At 47.5% G+C, this 19,210-nt stretch overlaps 1 protein-coding gene across 1 annotated transcript; it reads left to right on the top strand.

The window, feature by feature from the left end:
• Nucleotides 1-4,139: 4,139 nt before the first annotated feature.
• LOC135915930 (E3 ubiquitin-protein ligase MARCHF2-like) lies at nucleotides 4,140-17,662 on the top strand. The gene is made up of 5 exons (XM_065449118.1): nucleotides 4,140-4,163; nucleotides 5,777-6,135; nucleotides 9,310-9,530; nucleotides 11,505-11,699; nucleotides 17,442-17,662. Exons 2-5 carry the CDS (start codon nucleotides 5,809-5,811, stop codon nucleotides 17,587-17,589), a joined length of 891 nt encoding a protein of 296 aa, XP_065305190.1. The 5' UTR covers nucleotides 4,140-4,163; nucleotides 5,777-5,808; the 3' UTR covers nucleotides 17,590-17,662.
• Nucleotides 17,663-19,210: the final 1,548 nt, after the last annotated feature.

Genomic DNA, 19,210 nt, shown 5'->3' with positions numbered 1-19,210 from the left:
GAGCGAAATGCAAAAGCGCGCTTGTACTCAGGTGCTAGTTGAAGAAACCAAAGTGGGCTTAATTATTGCGCGAGTTCCCTACTGCGGCCACGTCAGCCGAAGCTCCGCGAACTCACGTGACTATCGGTGTTCGCCACAGGCTGGCACAACGCAAGTTTGTTGGTGTGACAGTCTCGGGTTTGAGTGCCTGAATTCACTCTAGCCTAAAAAACTGTGCCTTAACACCAAACGTCGTGGCTTCGACTCCCGCTAAAGGTAGTGGGTTCGAGTGCCTTCGATAACTCATTCGTAATGAACCGTGCCACAATTAACTTCGCCTGAATTACCAACGAAGGTCGAGGGTTCCACTCTCGCCAAAGTTCGAGGGCTCGAGTGTCGTAACTCTCTCTTAATCACCTGTGCCCTAACACCAAAGGTCGTGGGTTCGAGCGTCATATATCTGTCTTAATTAACTATGCCTTCACACCAACGGTCGTATGCTCGACTTCCACCAAAGGTCGAGGGTTCTCCCACCAAAGGTTGTCGGTTCGAGTGCGTTAATTATGGCTAACTTAATTAGCATTTACCCAATCACCTTGGCCTTAGTAACAAGCACCAAAATTGTAGGGTTTGTAGCCTTCTTGGGTCATCGTTTGTTCTCGCCGACGCCTTCAACGGCAGAATTCCCGCCTCATGAGCCATTTAATAATTTCGCATTAACAACAAAGTCGGTGGATGCGGGCCAGGAGATCAGATGGGAACAACGCACTAGGAACGCAGATCTCGCTTCCTTCAATGCCACCGTCCAACTGGAAAAAAATGGCCAGGCTTAGCTTGGTTAAGCCAAGAATGCGTTGCATATTGCGCGAGTTGGGGCCCAGCTTTTCCTCCGGCTGTCGTGACGTCACGTCACGTGGTTGCGCTGAAGGTCAATGGTGGCTGCCCGGCCGCGTCCAAGGGTTGAACTGAATGATTGTAATATGCAACGCATAAAAATAGAAGCAACTTAATAACAAGCATAGCAAACTTAAAAGACAATAGACCCACATATGAGACGCGCTGCAATGAACAATGGCTCATACCCTCAATGGTGGCTGCCCGGCCGCGCCCAAGGGCTGAACTGAGTGATTGCAATATGCAACGCATAAAAGTCTCAGCGCGTTTGCAGTGTAAGAGGAAAGCTGCAGACAAGGCACCCTGGAAAGAACACAATGGCTTCGTTCACCAGCGCTTCAACATCTGCGCGGAAAGCTTGGTTATTTTTTTTTTCATTTTCCGCCATGCTCGCCTGGCGTAATTTGGGTCCCTAAATAAATGCTCTACTTAATTGTTAGGTTCTCTGCATTACAGTATACAGGGACCTTATGGACCAGAATATTTGTACTTGATGCCACGTGGCAGATGACCTAAAGTGCTCACACGTGACGTGATGTCTGCACTCGTGCTCTTCTTGAATCTCAGAGAGAGGAGCATGCTTGCCGCCGGCGTGCCTCTGCAATGACACGCGCATTTCAGGGAGCCCCATGCACTCTCGCCATTTGACCAGCCAGTGCCAACTTTGGAAGTTTTGACTCATGTGAAGTGCAAACTTTCTCGGCAAAGCAGCACCGCGCATGATGACTTTAGCCCAAAGCCCCTGCAATTTAGTGAACTGGAGAAAGCGATGAAGGGAAAGGGGTCATACTTACGCGACCTTGCAAAGGTGGCATATCGACGCTGACCACGTATTGTAACGATGTTGATTCGTATTATCAGTCGCTCCCAAGGACGTGTAACGTCCCACGAACAGTCTTCGATTTTGGCAAGCAAGATTCTCTGAGAACGCGGTCAAACGATTAAAAGCTACATCTTGCGATTGAAGTACTTGACCTGTGTCCTGAAAGTAATCGCTTAGCGCTGGTGATTCGATGAAGTGATCACAATGTGACGTCTGGCGCATGAGCACAGGCACTTGTAGCGCATTGTATGACTATGCTTATTAGCTACGCACGTGAACCGGTTGAGATGACATCAGAATATCCCGGAGTGGTAGTGAGGTAGGATTCCTCTGTATTGTTGAACGCCGGCATGGTATCGAACTCGAAACAAAAGCGAAAAGATAGATATTGATAGATTGTATATTCGTCATGTAATTACTCATGTTTTTGGAACCAATAAATCTGAATCTGAATCTGATATTCTTTGTCCAAGCCTAAACCGAGCGCGAGCACACTCAAGTTGTGTTCACTATGGAACTAAATAAAAGAAAATAAATGCAGTTTTATCTTGAGGTCAACGTTCTACGGAACTTTCAGTATGTGCATTGCATTGAAATTTCGCCCAACCATGCTATTTCCTAAACACACAATGGTTTGCTAAATTGCTGTAATATAGAACTGGCGGCACACCACTGTTGCAATTTGATTCATAGCACTTCTGAAGGGGGGGGGGGGGGGGTAGGTGTAGAGAGGTGTGCACACGTTGGTGGCACAATGTTGAACTTTTAAACTCTGCTGTCACTGCGCCACAAACGTGCACTAAGAACTTAAATGCTGCACCTTTAACAAGCGCGGGAACATGTATGCCCTGCTGCGCCAACCTTAGTTCTGGGATATATATATATGTGTGTGTGTGTGTGTGTGTGTGTGTGTGTGTATTGTGTGTGTATGTTCTCCAAGATCACCGTCGGGTTTCAAAGATCGTAGCACTCGCGTTGTGCTAACGATGGTTGCAATATCGCGTCCCCGCGATATTGAAGGAAGGAATGAAGGAATTTATTTTTCACCATGTTAGAAAATAAACCAGCTGGTCAACGGCCGCTGCGTTTATAGGTTCTTCTAATATGCGCCAAAACTGGCGAGCACTGCAGCAAGCTCATAGAAAGTGCATGCAATATTCAGTGTAAAACTGCAAGCTTCCTGCAGCCAGTACAAAAATAACGTCAGGCTCTGCTGCGTGAATGCTGCCGTAGTGGCATTTACAGGTTATTCGCAGGGACATTTGAACTAGGGGTACACGAACAGAAACAGGGGGATTGAGATTGAGACAATTTAGTATTGAAAATACCAGCAATCAGAACATCGACAACTGAGAGTGGGTTCTAAAGGCAAGAAGTTTTCAAGCGAAGCTTTCTTTGCCCATAGATCCATGGTTTCACCGAGGTCAGTCCATGGCTGGTCCGGCTCTCACCATGTAGATTCCTCATCACTCTTTGAACGAAAAGAAAAGAAAAGCAACTTCGTCTGGCAGTGGTATTCGAACCTCGGCCCCCCAGTGATCTGCGGCCCGATGCTTTTTTTTCATATTTGATTAAATTTATTACAGTGCCCGCAGTGTCATGTACCCCGCTGCTCGAACTATCGAGTTACAAGCGTACTTGTACTTCTCTCGTGCCAACACCAAATAGTTCTTTCAGATGGTCGCTTTGTTTTAATTATGATGACTTCCATTCAATGGCACATGCCCGTAATGAGAAGTCGGCCATGAAGCGGCAGTTAAGTATCGTGCCACCATCAACTAAACCTTCGAGTTGATCACCGCGTGGTGATCAGGATTATAATTTCCATACTATGACACATAACGCCAATGAGGGATTGGCCACGAAGCGTTCGTGCGTGTTGATCATTGTGGTGTAGACGCGGCCGCCATGAACGCCGGCGCTGGGGCAAAGCGGAGGAAGGCACGCCGAGACGGCGGGTGTAAGAATCAGACAGGGACACGGCTAAGTACCGTGTTGAATAACTCATCGATTTATCGGCGAGATGGCCGTTTATATTATAGACGTAATTGATGCTGTGATTTATTTCTATAGCGCTCCCCTGAAGGCGTGCGCAGCTGTTTCCGAAACCGAAATCCTTTAATCCCCCTGCATCACAATTATGGTGATGATCCATACAATGGCACATATCCACAATGGGGGGTTGGCCATTAAGCGGGCAGTACATGCCGTGCCACCAACTAGCTTCTTGATATCGTCGCCGCGTGTTAATGATGGATACGATTTCTATGCTACGGCACACGTGGACAACTGGGGATCGGCCTAGAAGCGTGTCTGTGTGTTTATTATGACGATGACGAAATCTTGTTTGTTTCTTTCATGTGCCCCTATTTTGTGTAGTTTTCTTCACTTTCACTATGGCCAATCTCCTTTGTGAGTATTAGAGATTTTTTAGACAAAAGAAGAAGAGCAAGAAGAAGCGTAGAAGGTGAGTATGACTTTTTTGCCTGCCAGCAATGAAACCGAATTCATGTCACGCTTCTTTATCATTTTTCGTGCGTGTAGAACCAAAGGAAAATATTTAGAGAAAACAGTGCGCTAAACAGACATATTATACAATCGCCATGGTCTTCTTTCCTCCGGGGTCACTCTATTATAGACGTGAGCCACAGAAACGTTTGCATGATCCTTTGCGACTATCGTTTGTGGTTCATAAGCCCGAAACTCTAACGAGCCCGGCCAGCGCTTCTTAGAGCGTCGCGTTAGTGTGACTGTGTGTTTAGCTTCAGCGTTGAAAGGAATAATATTGCGTATATTTGACGAACTTACCCCCAGTTGTTAGGCTGCCTTATTATATCACTACTCCGTGCCAGGCTAATTCATACGTTTGAGACGCTATTCTACATACTAATGTGATCAAATAGCTGAAGAAGCTTTGGTCACATATTGAAGACTCTCAAGTCGCAGAGCCCTAAATTTTTGTATTATATGACATACTTTATTGTTGGCTATAGTTGAGGAATAAAGCATGAGCAGTACAAGAAAAAACCGACACAAAGGAGCTCTCTTATTGGATCATTTATTACTAAAAATACTGGGGTTTCATGTGACAGAACCATGATATTATTATGAGGAACACCGTATTTTGGGCCTGCGGAATCATTTTGACAACCTCGGATTCTTTAAGGTGCACCCAGCCCGCGGTACAAGGACGTTCTTGCATTTCGCCTCTATCGAAATAAGGCCGCCGTAGCCGGGATATGATCCTGCATCCTTAGCAGGCTTAGCAGGCGCAACGCCGAATCCACTACATCACCAGGATGGGTCTAATTATTATATCAAAGATTAGATGTACCGCTAGGTATAACAGTGCTGGCTGGTCCTTCCCGGTGTTTTATTGCAGGTTCCTATTTGTGTTCGCGTTCCTTCAACAAAATGCAGACAGAACTGAGGAGGCTGATGGTAGGAATAAACATTGTTTCTGTCTCATTTATATGGCTGAAGGAGAAAGGAACGCAAAAGCAAAGAGAGGGTAAAGATGATAAGAAGGTAGCGTGAACTATGTACATTTGCGTACATCCCATGTGCGCAGTGCATCACAACGCACGCGCATGTGCTAAGCGGCGCTAGAGATTCAGTGCAAAGTACAAGGTTAGACTGCATACAAGACGTGTTGCTTGCTGGAGTCAGATTTCCCGCTTGAATTATCTCCTCGAGTGCGCCGCTACATCACTGAAGCTGTGCTCAAGCACTAATCTCAGAGAAAACAGCGCGTCGTTAAATTGTCAAGAACGGTGTTGCTGCTTTCCCTGTGCTTTGATTGTGATTCCACGTCCATACAATATTCTGCTATAAAAAAGGCTATCTACTGCGGTTTTGTGCCCTTATGGACTATGTGAGATTGCTGCTGGAAGCTGACATGCCTGACATTTAGGGTGGTTTTTACTACCCCTGTCTTATCAATGTACCAGCGGGTAAAAGGTCTTTTAACAGGCCATATTGAGCCTGGCATTCATAGGGTCCATTGCTTTTCGTTTTTGTTTCGTTCAGCCTGTGCGTTGTTAGGAATGCAAACTTAAACAATTGTCCACAACTTTTCAGACGTCGAAGTACCTCAGGTAGGACGCCACGATATGGCTTCTCCGGATCCAACTGAGACCACGAACCGGGCAGGAAGCATGCTTCCTCCGAACACCAATCCAACCGACACCAGGGACCACAGAGGAAGCAGTCTCACGGAGACCAGTCGTGGCCTGGACGCCGAGGCACCGACGTGCCGCATCTGCTACCGCGGAACAGTCAGCGCCGATGAGGAACACGGACCTCTCGTGTCCCCTTGCTCTTGCAGGGGCTTGATCGGCTTCGCCCATGAGCGATGCCTGGAGAAGTGGCTCCGAGAAAAGGACACTAACCATTGCGATGTCTGTCTGCAGCGCTTTTCCGTGCACCGCAAGCCTGTGGTACGTGAGCCCATTTCGAAGGCAGATTTTTTTGGCACGTTGCACTTCAGGTGTGGAAAGTAAAGGCTCATGCTTTTAAGTCGATAGCAAAAACTAGCGCTAACTGCATGCAACTAGCAAGAACGTTATAGTTAGCAGCAATTGGTAGCGCAGCGCACGCGTAATGCGGAGGCTGAGGGTTTTACTCCCATCGGTGACAAGTTAGCTTGTCATCCAATTCGATTTCACATTTCTTGATTGTTAATTTTTAAGTTTCAACTAAAGCTAATTTCGCCGGAGCTTTCCTTGGCTTCATTGTCTACTGGCTTTATGTGGTCATGATGAACAAAATCGAGCCTCTCCGTTCCCCTTCTTCTCTCGTTTAGTATAGATAGAAACCTTGATCCGTCGGTTGGTCCGTCCTTCAGATAAATGAATTGGCCAGTCGGTGTCATATTTACAGTAGAGGCTGGTGAAGGCGGCTGACAGCACGCACTAAGAATTTAGCAAGGTCAGTTATCGCTCCATCTTGCCGAAGCAGCCCCAAGTTGTATAGAACTGCTGGTTTATTTCAGGTGCCCACCAGTTATGTCACTAATCGTCATAGAGAGGCAAAACCACGCGACCATTCTGACGGTTTAACTTGCATGTATAATATCGAGTATTGCCTCGCCATCTTCTTCAGTCATCATTGAGTTCAACGAAATCAAGATGGCTTAATTATTGCTTGCAGTGTACATATCTGGTAGGAAGTACAAGTTTTAGAACGATGCAGCGTATACCTGTAGTAAAGAGGAGGAGCGGTGTGATGTCATGGTATAGGCGCCTTCACAGGTTCATTTCTGGTACAAGTTCCAGGTGGCTGTCCTACGATCTTCAGGTATTGACTTGCGTAGTCACTCGTGGCGTGCTCCGAATATTTATACCACCTGCCATATCGACTCGGTGTTCCTGGGGTTAGGCTCCTGAGCACACAGGCACGGATTCGATTTCAGGTCGAAGCGGCCACATTGCAATGAGGGCGGAAGGCAAGAGCGTTCGCGTACTGTTAGTACTAAATGCACTTTAAAGAATACGACGCAGTGAAAATCCTTGCGGAGCCCTTGAAACTACGGCGCCTCCCATAACCGAGTTTCTCGAGGCGTTAAACCGCAATATAAATAAACATAGAAATACTACACTATTTATCATTCGTACCCGCTGTGATTAGCAGACTTCGGCGCAGTGACTCCAATTTTAATTTTATTTCCTAAAGAGGTGCTCAATTTGCGAAACGCTTTCGCGACTAGTAACGCGGGAGCATTATTAAGGAACAACGCACCTTGTGCATGTACACGTGTAGCCATTGCACACCATGATGGCTGAATATTTAGGGCCCTCTGTGCGACTCTGGAAGCCGCATGTAACTTATTTAGGCCGGATTGTCACGGTAAACAGATCGCCGATTGAGTTTGCTCCGAGCTCGGCTAGGCCTCAGCAACACTGAATCGCGCCGCTGGTTGGTTGTCTATCGGCGTTATGATTAGGAAACACCGAGTCGCGTGTCGTTCGTCCGCGGAATTCCGTCTGTCGCGTGAATCGAGCTCTTATTCGTTAACGACTGCGTTATATGCACCATGATGCTGTGCCGCGAGGGCATTACTGCACTGCTTTCTCTTTCCTAGTAAAGGCTAGAAGAGATGTAGGATATCTTTTGAGATATAGACTGTGCAAAGAGTGAGGATCGTAAATGAGGTCATTGAGCATATATTTTCCGTGTCTCGTAACCGGCGCCCTTGTCATGCATATTTAGCTCGCCTATTACCCTCATGTCTGCGGAATGGTCTGCTGCTTATCTCACTTCCCTTTACACGCTACAGAGAAATGCCGCATCAATGGTGCGCGAGATGCAATTGAATCGTTTGCCACAATATGGCACGCACATGGCTTAATGCCTCACAGGATTCTCGGCCACGCACGCCGAGACGAGACAGTGAAGCCCAGCCAGGCTCATTGGAGCGCTTCGATTGGTCGGCACGAGCACTGAACTCTTCTACCATGAACTGAGGAAGAAAGCAGGTAGTCTAGATGGCGTTGGGAGCCAGCGCGCACACTTGGAATGTCTTCGTGCGCCTTTAAAGTTTCAAGGTGCGCTTAGAAAGGGCGGGGCAGGTTGCCACCAGGTGGTGCACGCGATGACGTCACCACAGAGAGAATGTTGACGTGATTGCATGCATGGTGCATATCCATCGTGATCGACGACTTCGCCGGCGCTCAGTCAGAGATTCATCTTTGAGAAGGAGCGTGATCGGTACGCTGGCTAGTAAAGCTCAAGCTCCAGGTACACGTGCCAGCTTGCTGCTACGCCTTTATGCTCTGGTGCAACTTATGCGCTAATTAACTCGGACAAGTCTAAATATGCACCCAGCCGCGCAGTCCACATATGCGAATATCGCATCACCACAGACCACTTTTTTAATTTTTCAGTCATTGTTTGAGCTATTGCTCTACAAGACTGTCTGCAATAACTATACCCGTGGTATGCCCAACGTAAGATATATCCTACGCCGAGTTTGACGGCTCAAAAGCTTTTTGTTCTGTAAAAGATTCGTGACCTATATGATTGCGGTGCCTGCTTTCGATGAATTCGTTTCTTATACGTACCAACCATTTCGAGTAATAACCGAATGCTTTCGCATACCACGTTTACAAATCAATAACGGAAACTCCAACGCGCATCACCTAATTCGCTCTCTGACTATGAGTCTGTTGCTCTTTGCAGTGTAATTAATATCATATGCGCACCAGCATGAACACCTTCTTGAACGCATACTTCTGTTGTCTGCCATGTATAGCTATGAGCAAGGATGCCTGGCAGCACTCTTTAAATGTTCTCCGGAGTGCCTTGATAGTGAAGGCAAGGACTGAGGCCGACTGTTCACAAGAGCCGACTGAGCGTACAAAAATATTTATCGCTCTCTCTCTGCTTTGCATGGCCCCATATATACTCGAAATACTGAATAGTATATGTAGCTACGCGTCCCCCAAATAAGAAAGTCACACACAGCATTTTCCGGATTCTCCGATTTTGCCAGATGCCGCCAGAATCCATTAAGTGAGCTGCAATTTTTTCCTAATTTGTGTGTGCTCACCATAAAGCCTTGTTGTCCTTTTTACGCGTTTTGAGCTCCAACGGCAACTATGTATCTTTCACAGCCTCTCTGGTACTTTTTCCGGGATCCAAAGCACCGGAATGACGTCTTGCGCATGGTGGTAAATGCGCTGTCGTGCATAGGCGACATCATGATGCTGTCGTTCGCTTGGACCTATGCCAGCGGCTTCCTTGGCAGCGTGGGATGGCTAACCTACCTGTTCATCTTGTGCGTGCTGCTCTTCCAGACTATCTTCTGGATGATGGTCGAGATTATACGAATCATGTAAGTACGCGTGGAAAAGTTCAGTATTGCTTCGAGATGCTGAAGCCTCTGCGCAGTCTTCCTGACTCCTAGAATCTAAAAAAACACGAAAGGTACTGTGGAGCCATTCCCTCGAAATATTTGTAAACGTAAACATTTCCACGTTTTATAGGAACACATGCAAATCTTAAGATTGCTACATTTTATTGGCGATGCCAAGGCGCTATTTGCATTAAGTAGCGCAAAGTAGTGCAAGTTCGCTCAAAATCACATTGAACGCGTGCATTGCTCGCTTTACGACTATAACAGCGAAGCTGTATATGAATAGCCGATTCGTCCGGCCGTCTGTCGCATGTACGTCGAAAACTCCTCCGGCACAACCGCATGCGCATTCGCGAAAAAAAAAAAGAAAGGCGCGCGATTGGCTGTTCCAGTAGCGACGTCGTTGCTGTCCATCGCATCCAAGCGCGCGTACAGCAGTTTCCGGCTCCGAAATGGATAGAAAACGCTTCATACGTACTCCTAAAGAGCAGGCTGCTTTCGATCAGCAACGCCGTGAGCAGAACTGAGGACAAGCTTGTCTACGCTGTGCCGATACTGCAGCCCGGGCACAAGAACAGGCTCGTGCAGCCGAGGGCAAGCACCAACTGCGTAACGAGTATCCGGCAGCCTACCAAGCCGTCATGTAATGAACCGTCGGGATTAACCGAACGTTAAATAGCGGGTCCACACGTTTCATCTTCACTGGTTAACCACGTGTACGGAGTGCTTGGGCGGTAATTCCTTTTATATAAATGTGTACACCTTTTCGCTACAGCACCATAGTGAATTCTTTGAAATATTAGCAAATGTGCAAGATCCATGAGCGTAATAAGTGTGTATAATATTTTTCCATAAAGTACTTGTCAGGTATCCTTTCAAGCAGACAGTAAGTCTTTTTCCCATTGGCTGGCCCCATTTTTAAATAACATGTGCTGCATGAAGATTGACTTGAAAAATATACTGGTGAACTATGCAAGCGTGAGAGCGTTTTGTGAATACGGGCCGTATTCACAAAACGCTCTCACGCTTGCATAGTTCACCAGTATATTTTTCAAGTCAATCTTCATGCAGCACATGTTATTTAAAAATGGGGCCAGCCAATGGGAAAAAGAACTTACGAACAAAAACCTTTGTGAATGCAGCCTTTGCTCACCGCTAACGCACATCTCCCCTGCCGTAGTTAAAGGAAGCGCATAGCGTAGGAAATATGTCATGTTCTAAGGACGCCCCAATATCTAGAGGAAGAGGGAAAACGAGATCTGGCAACGCTTTTCTTTATATAGATGAAAGCGAAATTGTAGTGTCGTACCAGGGAAAGCAAGAAAGCGAAAAGAAAAGATCAGGGGCGGTAATCAAGAAAAGTTCTTACGCTAGAATTATTCGCAAGTGCGAATTCCAGCCTATCCAGATGCTTGGTATCTAATCAAGTAAAGCGGCCGGCCAAGGACCAGGCGCCGCCCACTAACGAAATAAAAGGTTTGCGACTTCGGTTCCATAAAAGCAGGCACCCATTTCTCCCAGAGTGGTGGAAGATGAATAGATGCGTTCTAGACTTGCTGAAAAATAGAATTTTGCGTTGGCCTCGAAAGCCTCCTATTCTTTAAAACACATGTGTTCACCTTCAGTGCTTCGTTGACGACCGCACCCGTCCTTTCTATTTTCCCTCTCGGGAGTCGGATACACTTTGCAGACTTCCGTCGAGACACCGCCTCATCCAAACCATTATTTGCAGGTGACATATTTACGGATCGTCGAAAACGTTGAAGACCCGAAAGTTTGCTGCGAGAAACAACGTTGTGGCAAAGGGTGATTGCCTGAAGCGCTTCTAAACGCGGAGAACGATAGCTAAAGCCACATTGGAGCGACGAAACGTTTTTGTTTATTTCGTTTTATATTTCGTTTTTGCTTTTCTTATCGTAAGACCTGCACATCGTGGTTATACGTTTTCCTTAGGGCGTGCTACGAGCCCGTGCGCAAGTGGAGGGATAAAACGTGTTCCGTCGATGCCGTGCTGAAAGGCAGGGACTCCACTGATCCCGCTCCATCGGCTCGCGGGCCGGAGGTGGTGGTCCTGCAAGAGAAAAACCTGGCCCCGAATGAAGGCGGTCCAGGTTCGGGCACGCATTCACCGATGCAATCTCGGGAAAAGTGAGATCCTTTTATTTACTTGCTCACACACATGCTTTGCTTACTTACTTTCTTACTTATCGCCACATTCAAGAACAAAAGAGACACTTCAAGAAAAGCCAACTATTAAACGCAGGAGAAAAGTACAAGTTTGAGCAAAGTTTGAATTCAGCTTCCAAAACACCAAATAAAGGCCCGTTTATCAATCTATCACATTTCTGGGTAAGTAAGCGTCGTGGGAAATGGGAACGAGGCTAGAGGAGTTATAATTCTCCTGTCATACATTCAAACGCCAATAAATCATCGCAACCTCGGCGAGAACTCTGAAGTAAACGTTCCAGTCTTTGGAAAAGAACACTGCATAATCTAGCTAAATAATGGTGGCGAGTTTTGTCAATTTGTCGTGTTTCGTCTGGCTACAACAAGCAGCCGTCGCTATAATATGGCCGTCACTATAGCGGTCATGCTCTCGGCCTCGCACGTGCTTCGTCCCATAGTTCATCGCCCTTTTGAACGTCATGTGCGTCGCGTGCTCGTTGCTTTTTGTTATTTTTATCTTTCATGACTATCGTATGTGAAGTGTGTTTCAGTTTTGGATTGTTTTATATTTTTTAAGCCTCGTCTGCGTACCGTCTTCTAGAGCACAGCTCTTAGGCGCTCGTTCCTGCGCTGCGCGTCGGCGCGCCCCTCCTCTATCAGCTAACGCAGAGTGCAGGGGGGAATGAAAGAAGTCGATAGCGAGGAGAGCGCGAGGAGGAAAGCGGAGGAGAAGAGTACAGCGAAAGGCTGAGGAGAAAAGCAGAAGACTGCGATAGCGAAGAGAGTGCAAACTGGCGGACGTACGAGCAAAGGCTGATGAACCTGTGCACATCCTCGGCACATTTAATAAGAGGGAAGTGCCTAACAGCACCAAATTTACCTGTGTCTGGTGAAAATTTGGCGATGGCCAATGGCACTTTGATGCGTTGAATTGCAGACCGGCTCGACGAAAAATATTCAGGACGACTGAGCGGCACTCGAGGTGCGTACCGTATGTTGGGAATAATGCTGTGACGTCATCTAAGTAGCACGGGCATGTAGACCATTTGAAGCCGTCAAGTAGGGGGCCCATCCTGCGCTCAAATGTAGCCGGCGGGTTACTATGTCGAATGGTATCATCTTCAAGACCGCGGGGTGAGAGAAAGGCGGTACTATCGTGCTCTAATACGTCCACGGCAATCTACTAGTGCATGGAGCGGAGGTCACTAGAAGAGAAGTAGCGAGCACCGTGGAGGCCTTCAAGGGCGTCATCAATGCGAGGTAGGGGATACACTATACTTTTTTTAACTCTCCTAAGGTGCTGGTAATTCACTAAACATCGTCCTGAGCCATCTTACTTTTCCATTAGGACAACAGGTGACTCGCGTGGACTACGCGACGATTCAATAATATTCTTGGCAAGCATTTTACGAAATTCTGCGTGAATCACTTGACGCTCTGCCGGCGACACTCGATACAGGCGGCGAAGAATAGAAGAGGCATCGTCGGTATTTATGGGATGCCTAATAGCTGTAGTTCGGACTAACCGACGACCGTTAAAAAAAAATGGAAGATGCTTAAGCTTCGCCTTCAAGGGTCGAACGCGATAGCGTTATCGCACCCCGTTCGCACCGCCCGCTCATTCACTCGGCAGGCTCTTGAGCGACACAAAGACGAAACGTGCGCCTGAGCAAGCGGTACGACCCAAAGAACTCGGTGTCTCGGAGGGAGAAACGATCTACGCGAGCAAAACATCGTGATCGGCACGGACAGCCGGGCGCGACGCGCCATGAAGGCGGAAGCGATCATGGGGTTGACGCCTAGATGGGATCCTCCTCTGTCTCACTTGGGAGCCCCACGCAGACGCATGACTCCTCGCCAGCAGCGAGGCACACATCGCAGGGGACACTTTCCAACTAGACGCGCTACGGCGCAGCGATCACGTCAGAGGCGTCCCGCATCGGACGCTGCAGCTAAGAATCGCGCTGTGAGCGGAAAGAATACCCGCGTCGCCTAAACACGAGGGTTCGAATGACGCACGCTGGAAGTTCGAAGAGGAGAGGGCGAGAAAACTAATTAAACGAAAGGGTATTGGGGCACACTCGCATCGGTCACCGCACGGCGCAATGCGCTCAAACGAGACGAAGGGGAGATGCGGTCGAGTGGCGCGCCACCTGTAGGGGCAGCGCCGTACATCGCGAGGAGGGGCTCTGCTGTGTTTACCGCAAGATGGCTCTGCGTGTGCGCCGAGCGCAGAAGAAATGTAGCGGGAACGTACTCCGCTACTCGTTTAATGTGACTTCTGTAATTTACATGCTCATAAATACCGATATACACCGCAGTATAACTTTTTACGACACGTTCCTAAGGCAACACCGCATTCAATAGAGGCGCTTTTGTCCCACTTAGAACCATCGAACTCATGGCTGAGTCGGAGCGTCTCCATCTCATACTTCGGAGGCGCCCGTTCGATTCCTACCCAACCCATCTTGCAAGTTGTTTTTATTTATAAATTGCCTTTCTGGATTTCTCGCTCATGTGCAACGCCGCCGACACGGGCTTTTCTGCGACACGAGCTGCTTAACGCTGTCGCATTAAAATATCACGCTATGTAAACGATGCTTTAGAGCTCATGAATGTGCTCTGACGCACGGACGCAATTATTTTTCTTCAGCCAGCGATGCGGCAATTTGCATACTGTAACGGTAAAGTAGGCTTGGTTGCACTGTCGTCTACTACAATAGGGACTACTGAGTTATCCTAGAAAGGGGCGAAGCTGGACCAGAGATAAGTCGCGTGGCAGCACTTGTACTGTATAGCCAAATGTGACCATTCACAGACAGACGCAATTCCTGTCTCTGCAATACTATTTTTGTCGGCCTCATTTCTATTGTTTTTGACATGGCCTTAAGGAAAAAAAAAAGCAAGCTGCAGCTGACAGGACCCAGCATTCTCGAATTTAAGAACGCGAGCGCTAACGAAAAGGTAACAAGTGAATCGAACGTAAGCACACCTGTCAGAAAGATTTCCCCCGTGACTTCAGCTATCGCCTTCCTGCCCCTCTCTTTTAGGCTCTCCCAGCACTTCTTCAGCTACTGCCACGTGCTCGGGCAGTAGCTGAAGCGACCTGCGACTAGTAAAACACCAGCCAGAACATTGTCCCTTCAGGCACAGCGATCACCATGCGGCGTCCACGCCCACTGCCTCACCGCGCGGGCAGCCAGCGGCGGAGCGTATAAACCATCTCGACCGAACTCCGCAATGCCGGCATGTCTAGGGGACAAACGAATACAACGCACTCTAAGCCTCCGCCGTAGTGCCTAGGCCGAGTCATATATTCAATGAGCAAACGCCCCCAGATTTTAACGCGATAGCGTTAAGGAGCTCGCGTCGCAGAAAAGCCGGTGTCGTTGGCGTCGGCGTTCGCGGCGTTGACCGTGAGCGATAAATCACTGCAGGCACTTCATAAATAAAAAGCAACTTCGAAGATGGGCTGGGTGGGAATCGATCCAGGGTCTTCGGAGTGTGAGACGGAGACGCTACCACTCAGCCACGAGTTCGATGCGCGAAAGAAGTACAAAAGCGCTTCTAGTGAATGCGGTGTTGCCTTAGAAACGTGCCGTAGAAAGTTATACTGCGGTGTATATCGGTAATTATGAGCATGCAACTTACAGAAGTCGAATTTACCTGAGTAGCGCAGTACGTTTCTGTTACATTTCTTCTGTGCTTACCGCACACGCAGAGCCATCTTGCGGCAAACACAGAAGACCCCCTCCTCTCAATGTACGGCGCTGCCCCGACAGGTGGCGCGCCACGGCTGTGCGCGGACCGGTGCAAGGCGCCTCGCATGCCCCGACACCCTCTCCCCTGACGACGCTTCGCCGTTCTCCCACATTGGTTGCAGACTCAAGCGCCGTTCCTTTCTTTAGATTACTATCTATCTATCTCTCTGCCCGTGCCGATCACGACGTTCGGCTGGCGTAGATCGTTTCCTCCTCCGAGACACCGAGTTCTTTGGTTCGTTCCGTTTGCTCAGGCGCACATTTCGTAGCCGCGCCGAACACTGCGTTGCTCGACGCTCACCGTGTCCGATGCGGGGCGCCTCGTAAATGATTGCTGCGCCGTCGCGCATTGTCTTATACCCCTTGGCGGGTCGACGGGAATGCTGTCGCGTTCCACTCTTGAAGGCGAAGCTTAAGCGTCCTCCAATTTTTTCTCTCTCGCGCCCGCTCTTACTTGCGCCTGCGCAGAAACGTCGAGCTCCGTCAAAAGTGGCACGCCCCGCTCTATCTACGAGCAATTCTAAATACGCGTCCAGGTGTGTGTGCGCCGTATCTTGAAAGTGATCTGCGGCGTTGCCCAATTGGGCGCCCGCGGGGGTCTCATCTTCAAAGTGATCTGCGATATTTTCCGAGCGCGCGTAGTGGCGGTAGCTTCGTATGCGGTGTGCTTTAGACCTTTCGTTCCCGTTAGAGTGAAAGACGCACGAAGGTCAATTTGCTCGCTGTTGCTGCCGCGATTCCTCACTCCAGCGTTTTGACAGCGAATTTTCGCGGTCATCGAGCGAGGTGTGTTGGTGTCTGGGATGGAATGTGAGGTGCCACTAATCCAAAGCTCCGTATAGTGGGCTCAAGGCCCACCACTGGAGAGGCTGGAGGTGCAATCGTTTTGACGACCGGTTCGATTGGTTTGACGATTGACGTGGCTGCCGGCGCTTTTTGCCCGCCCAAGGCGTGCAGGCAGCCACACACTCCTCGTATCGCGTTACAATCGTTGGGACTGTTTGTTGGCCACAAACCGCCAGAATAACATTGCTTTCATTCGCAACAGGGCAGAATCAATCGTCGATAAATTCGATGTTAATCTGGCTCGATCGCCGCAAATGCACCACGAATACACGCAAAACTGCCGTGCGACTGGCCGCTCGAGGCACTTTGCCTTTATTCGCGGGCTTCTTTCCCAATCAGAAAAACACTTTCAGTAGCACATATTCAGCAACAAAAATCTGTATCAGAGATTTTTTATGTTGCTCTATAATTTTATCATTGACACTTTTAATCTAATTATAATAATTGACAAGTTGAATAATTAAGACTAATTTTCTAATGAGGCGGAATGCAAAAGAAAATAAGCTGACTATTTCCAAGCAACAATTAAGAACAATACCTTGGTTCTGTCCAGCTACGTAGCAGTTTCATAATTTTAAAGTTTGACTCAAGTGAAACAGCTCGTATCAAACATATGCCGAAATATATGCGGGGCCTCATCGCACCGGTGACGGCCGAGATTCGCTGGGAGTGTCCATATAATTGATATCGCAATACAAAGGGTCAGTGTTCAATCACGCCTCTACCTAGTGGTATAACTAGAAAAATATAAGAGGGAGAAAAAGGGGGTGAAAATCTGCTACATGTGATATGTTCGTGTCCCTCGTACAGACCCTTAACGGCAGAACACTCGCCTCGCAAAGAATGTATAGCTTTCAAGGTTCCCTATACAGGGTACCAGTCTCCCAATTGCTATCAAAAGTCATCCTAAATATGCTTCTCAAGGAATGAATCTGCGTTTTTACTGCTTTTTCGCCCTCCATTCTACGTAGTTATGATGTTGTCCCTAGCATTCCTACCACGGTTCCTTGCATGTTCTTTTCTTTTATTCTATCTATGTTCCTCGTTGTGTTTTTTTTTTCATAAAAAAAAGAAAAAAAAAAGCTTTTCCAGTTTTAAAATGTCTGCATCCTTTCAGAGACCGCGGGCAAGTGCGGGCAACGCCCGAGTGTACCATGATCAACTGGAAATCTGCTACACCTACCCAAGGGCAGATGTCTGCAGAACGCACCACCGATGCGACGGGCGGGCAACGCCCGAAACACACCTTGCGAATCCCACAATAGCAACGCGATGGATTAACGTAGCGTCATCATCCTGGCTTCTACGATTTGCAAAAAAGCTGCGCAGTTTCTTTTATTACGGCTGGTTTCCTTTCTGGCCGCACTGTCACCATCACTTCTTGAAGTACGTTGTTTAAATTTATGCACCTGAAGAAACATGCTGTGCGTGCTCAGCAGTGTGAAAACGGAGTACTCGCACAAAACAATGCAGCGAGTCTATACGCTCGTTTCAAGTCATCTAATTTGCGATCGTATATGTTTCAAGTTTTAAACCACTGCACCCAAACGGCTGACCACGTTGCACTTTTTTGCATTGTTGCAAATACATACCTTTTCCTTTAGGTCGATTGTTTTTTCCTTATAGTTCAAGGATTCATGTTTTCATTTTAACTGTTGCTTCTCCTATTACTAAATCCTTATGCGTAATTTTCTTCTGTGCGATTTTATTACTCACTCTGCATTTGCCAGACTGCGATTCTGTTGCCGTATACGTCGTAATGGCCACATGCAGTGTTTTCTATTGAGAGCAGCGTTAGAGAAAATTAGTAGACGTGTAATGCAGCAGAAACAAGTAAAGTGGTACAACACAAAAGGAGCGATGTGTCTGATTTATCGAGGTACAGAACGATGTAATGTTGACGTAGCGTTGTGACGAATACAATAAGTGTACGCTAGGTGGACAGCAAGTACCCTTCACACGGAGAAGAAAGACCGTTTAGTGGAAATTTACAGACTACGTACTTCGCGGAACTGATTGCAGCCATCCAAGTTTCCTGAATCCTTTTATTTCTTTAATAATTTTGACCCCTGACACTTTTGCAGTCCTCCTGAATGTTTATGGTGTTTAACGCACCAGACATTTTTCCACAAGTGCTTTTACGTCAACATCATTTTTGGGAGTCATGGTGCTAAGCACGTGCAAGTGTTTCACGTGCGTCGGGACCGACATGTTAATTGCGCCGAGAACGGCATGACCATCAAACGATGGCAACGATTGGTACAAGATACGTATCATAAAGAAAGGTTCTCGTATGAGGAGAAGAGCGCGGAGACGGGCATTTACCACTAAAGAAAAAGTGTTTATTTTTACAAGGTCGCTTTCGGAAACATGTACCCAAATGCTAAAATTACAAGGCAGTCGGCTGTCGCCTTGCATTTGCAAAAATAATCTCTAAGCTGACTACTCCTACAGAAAAGCCTAGTTCGTTCAGCCCTACAATACAAAGCAAACATACGTTATTCGCATCTACTAGTAGAAACACTGTAGGATGTGGCTGCCAACTGGGTGACACGTCTGGAACATGGCGGCTCTGGTTTTTAAGCTTGTCAGATCCTCGTAAAACATGTTGCAAACTTCTTGGAACTACTAAATGCACAACGGGTCGGACGCCAAATTATACCCCTTGCCTCTTGTTTAACAGTAAATGCTGCTCTTCGCATTACAAATAATACACTTTACCTATGCGTTTATGTACTTGCAATTTACTCTCAGAAAAGCTGAAAGTTGCCCTAGTTGATAAGGTTTCCTTCAGGTATCCAGCGTTGCTAGGTACTTTTTCCGCATCCGTTTAGTCCCTATCACCACCATTAGACCAGAATTCAATTTCATTCTCGCGGAGTTGAA

This window comes from Dermacentor albipictus, chromosome 2, assembly GCF_038994185.2.
Source record: "Dermacentor albipictus isolate Rhodes 1998 colony chromosome 2, USDA_Dalb.pri_finalv2, whole genome shotgun sequence".
Lineage (NCBI taxonomy): Eukaryota > Metazoa > Arthropoda > Arachnida > Ixodida > Ixodidae > Dermacentor > Dermacentor albipictus.
This window is presented reverse-complemented; position numbering and strand designations above follow the sequence as displayed.

What these genes read in the sequence shown, in the direction of transcription:
- LOC135915930 (XM_065449118.1), top strand. Translation starts at nt 5,809, where the DNA reads ATGGCTTCTCCGGATCCAACTGAGACCACGAACCGGGCAGGAAGCATG. An exon ending in CCGTGCACCGCAAGCCTGTG is followed by an intron (nt 6,136 to 9,309) that starts GTACGTGAGCCC and finishes TATCTTTCACAG; the next exon opens with CCTCTCTGGTACTTTTTCCG. An exon ending in GTCGAGATTATACGAATCAT is followed by an intron (nt 9,531 to 11,504) that starts GTAAGTACGCGT and finishes CGTTTTCCTTAG; the next exon opens with GGCGTGCTACGAGCCCGTGC.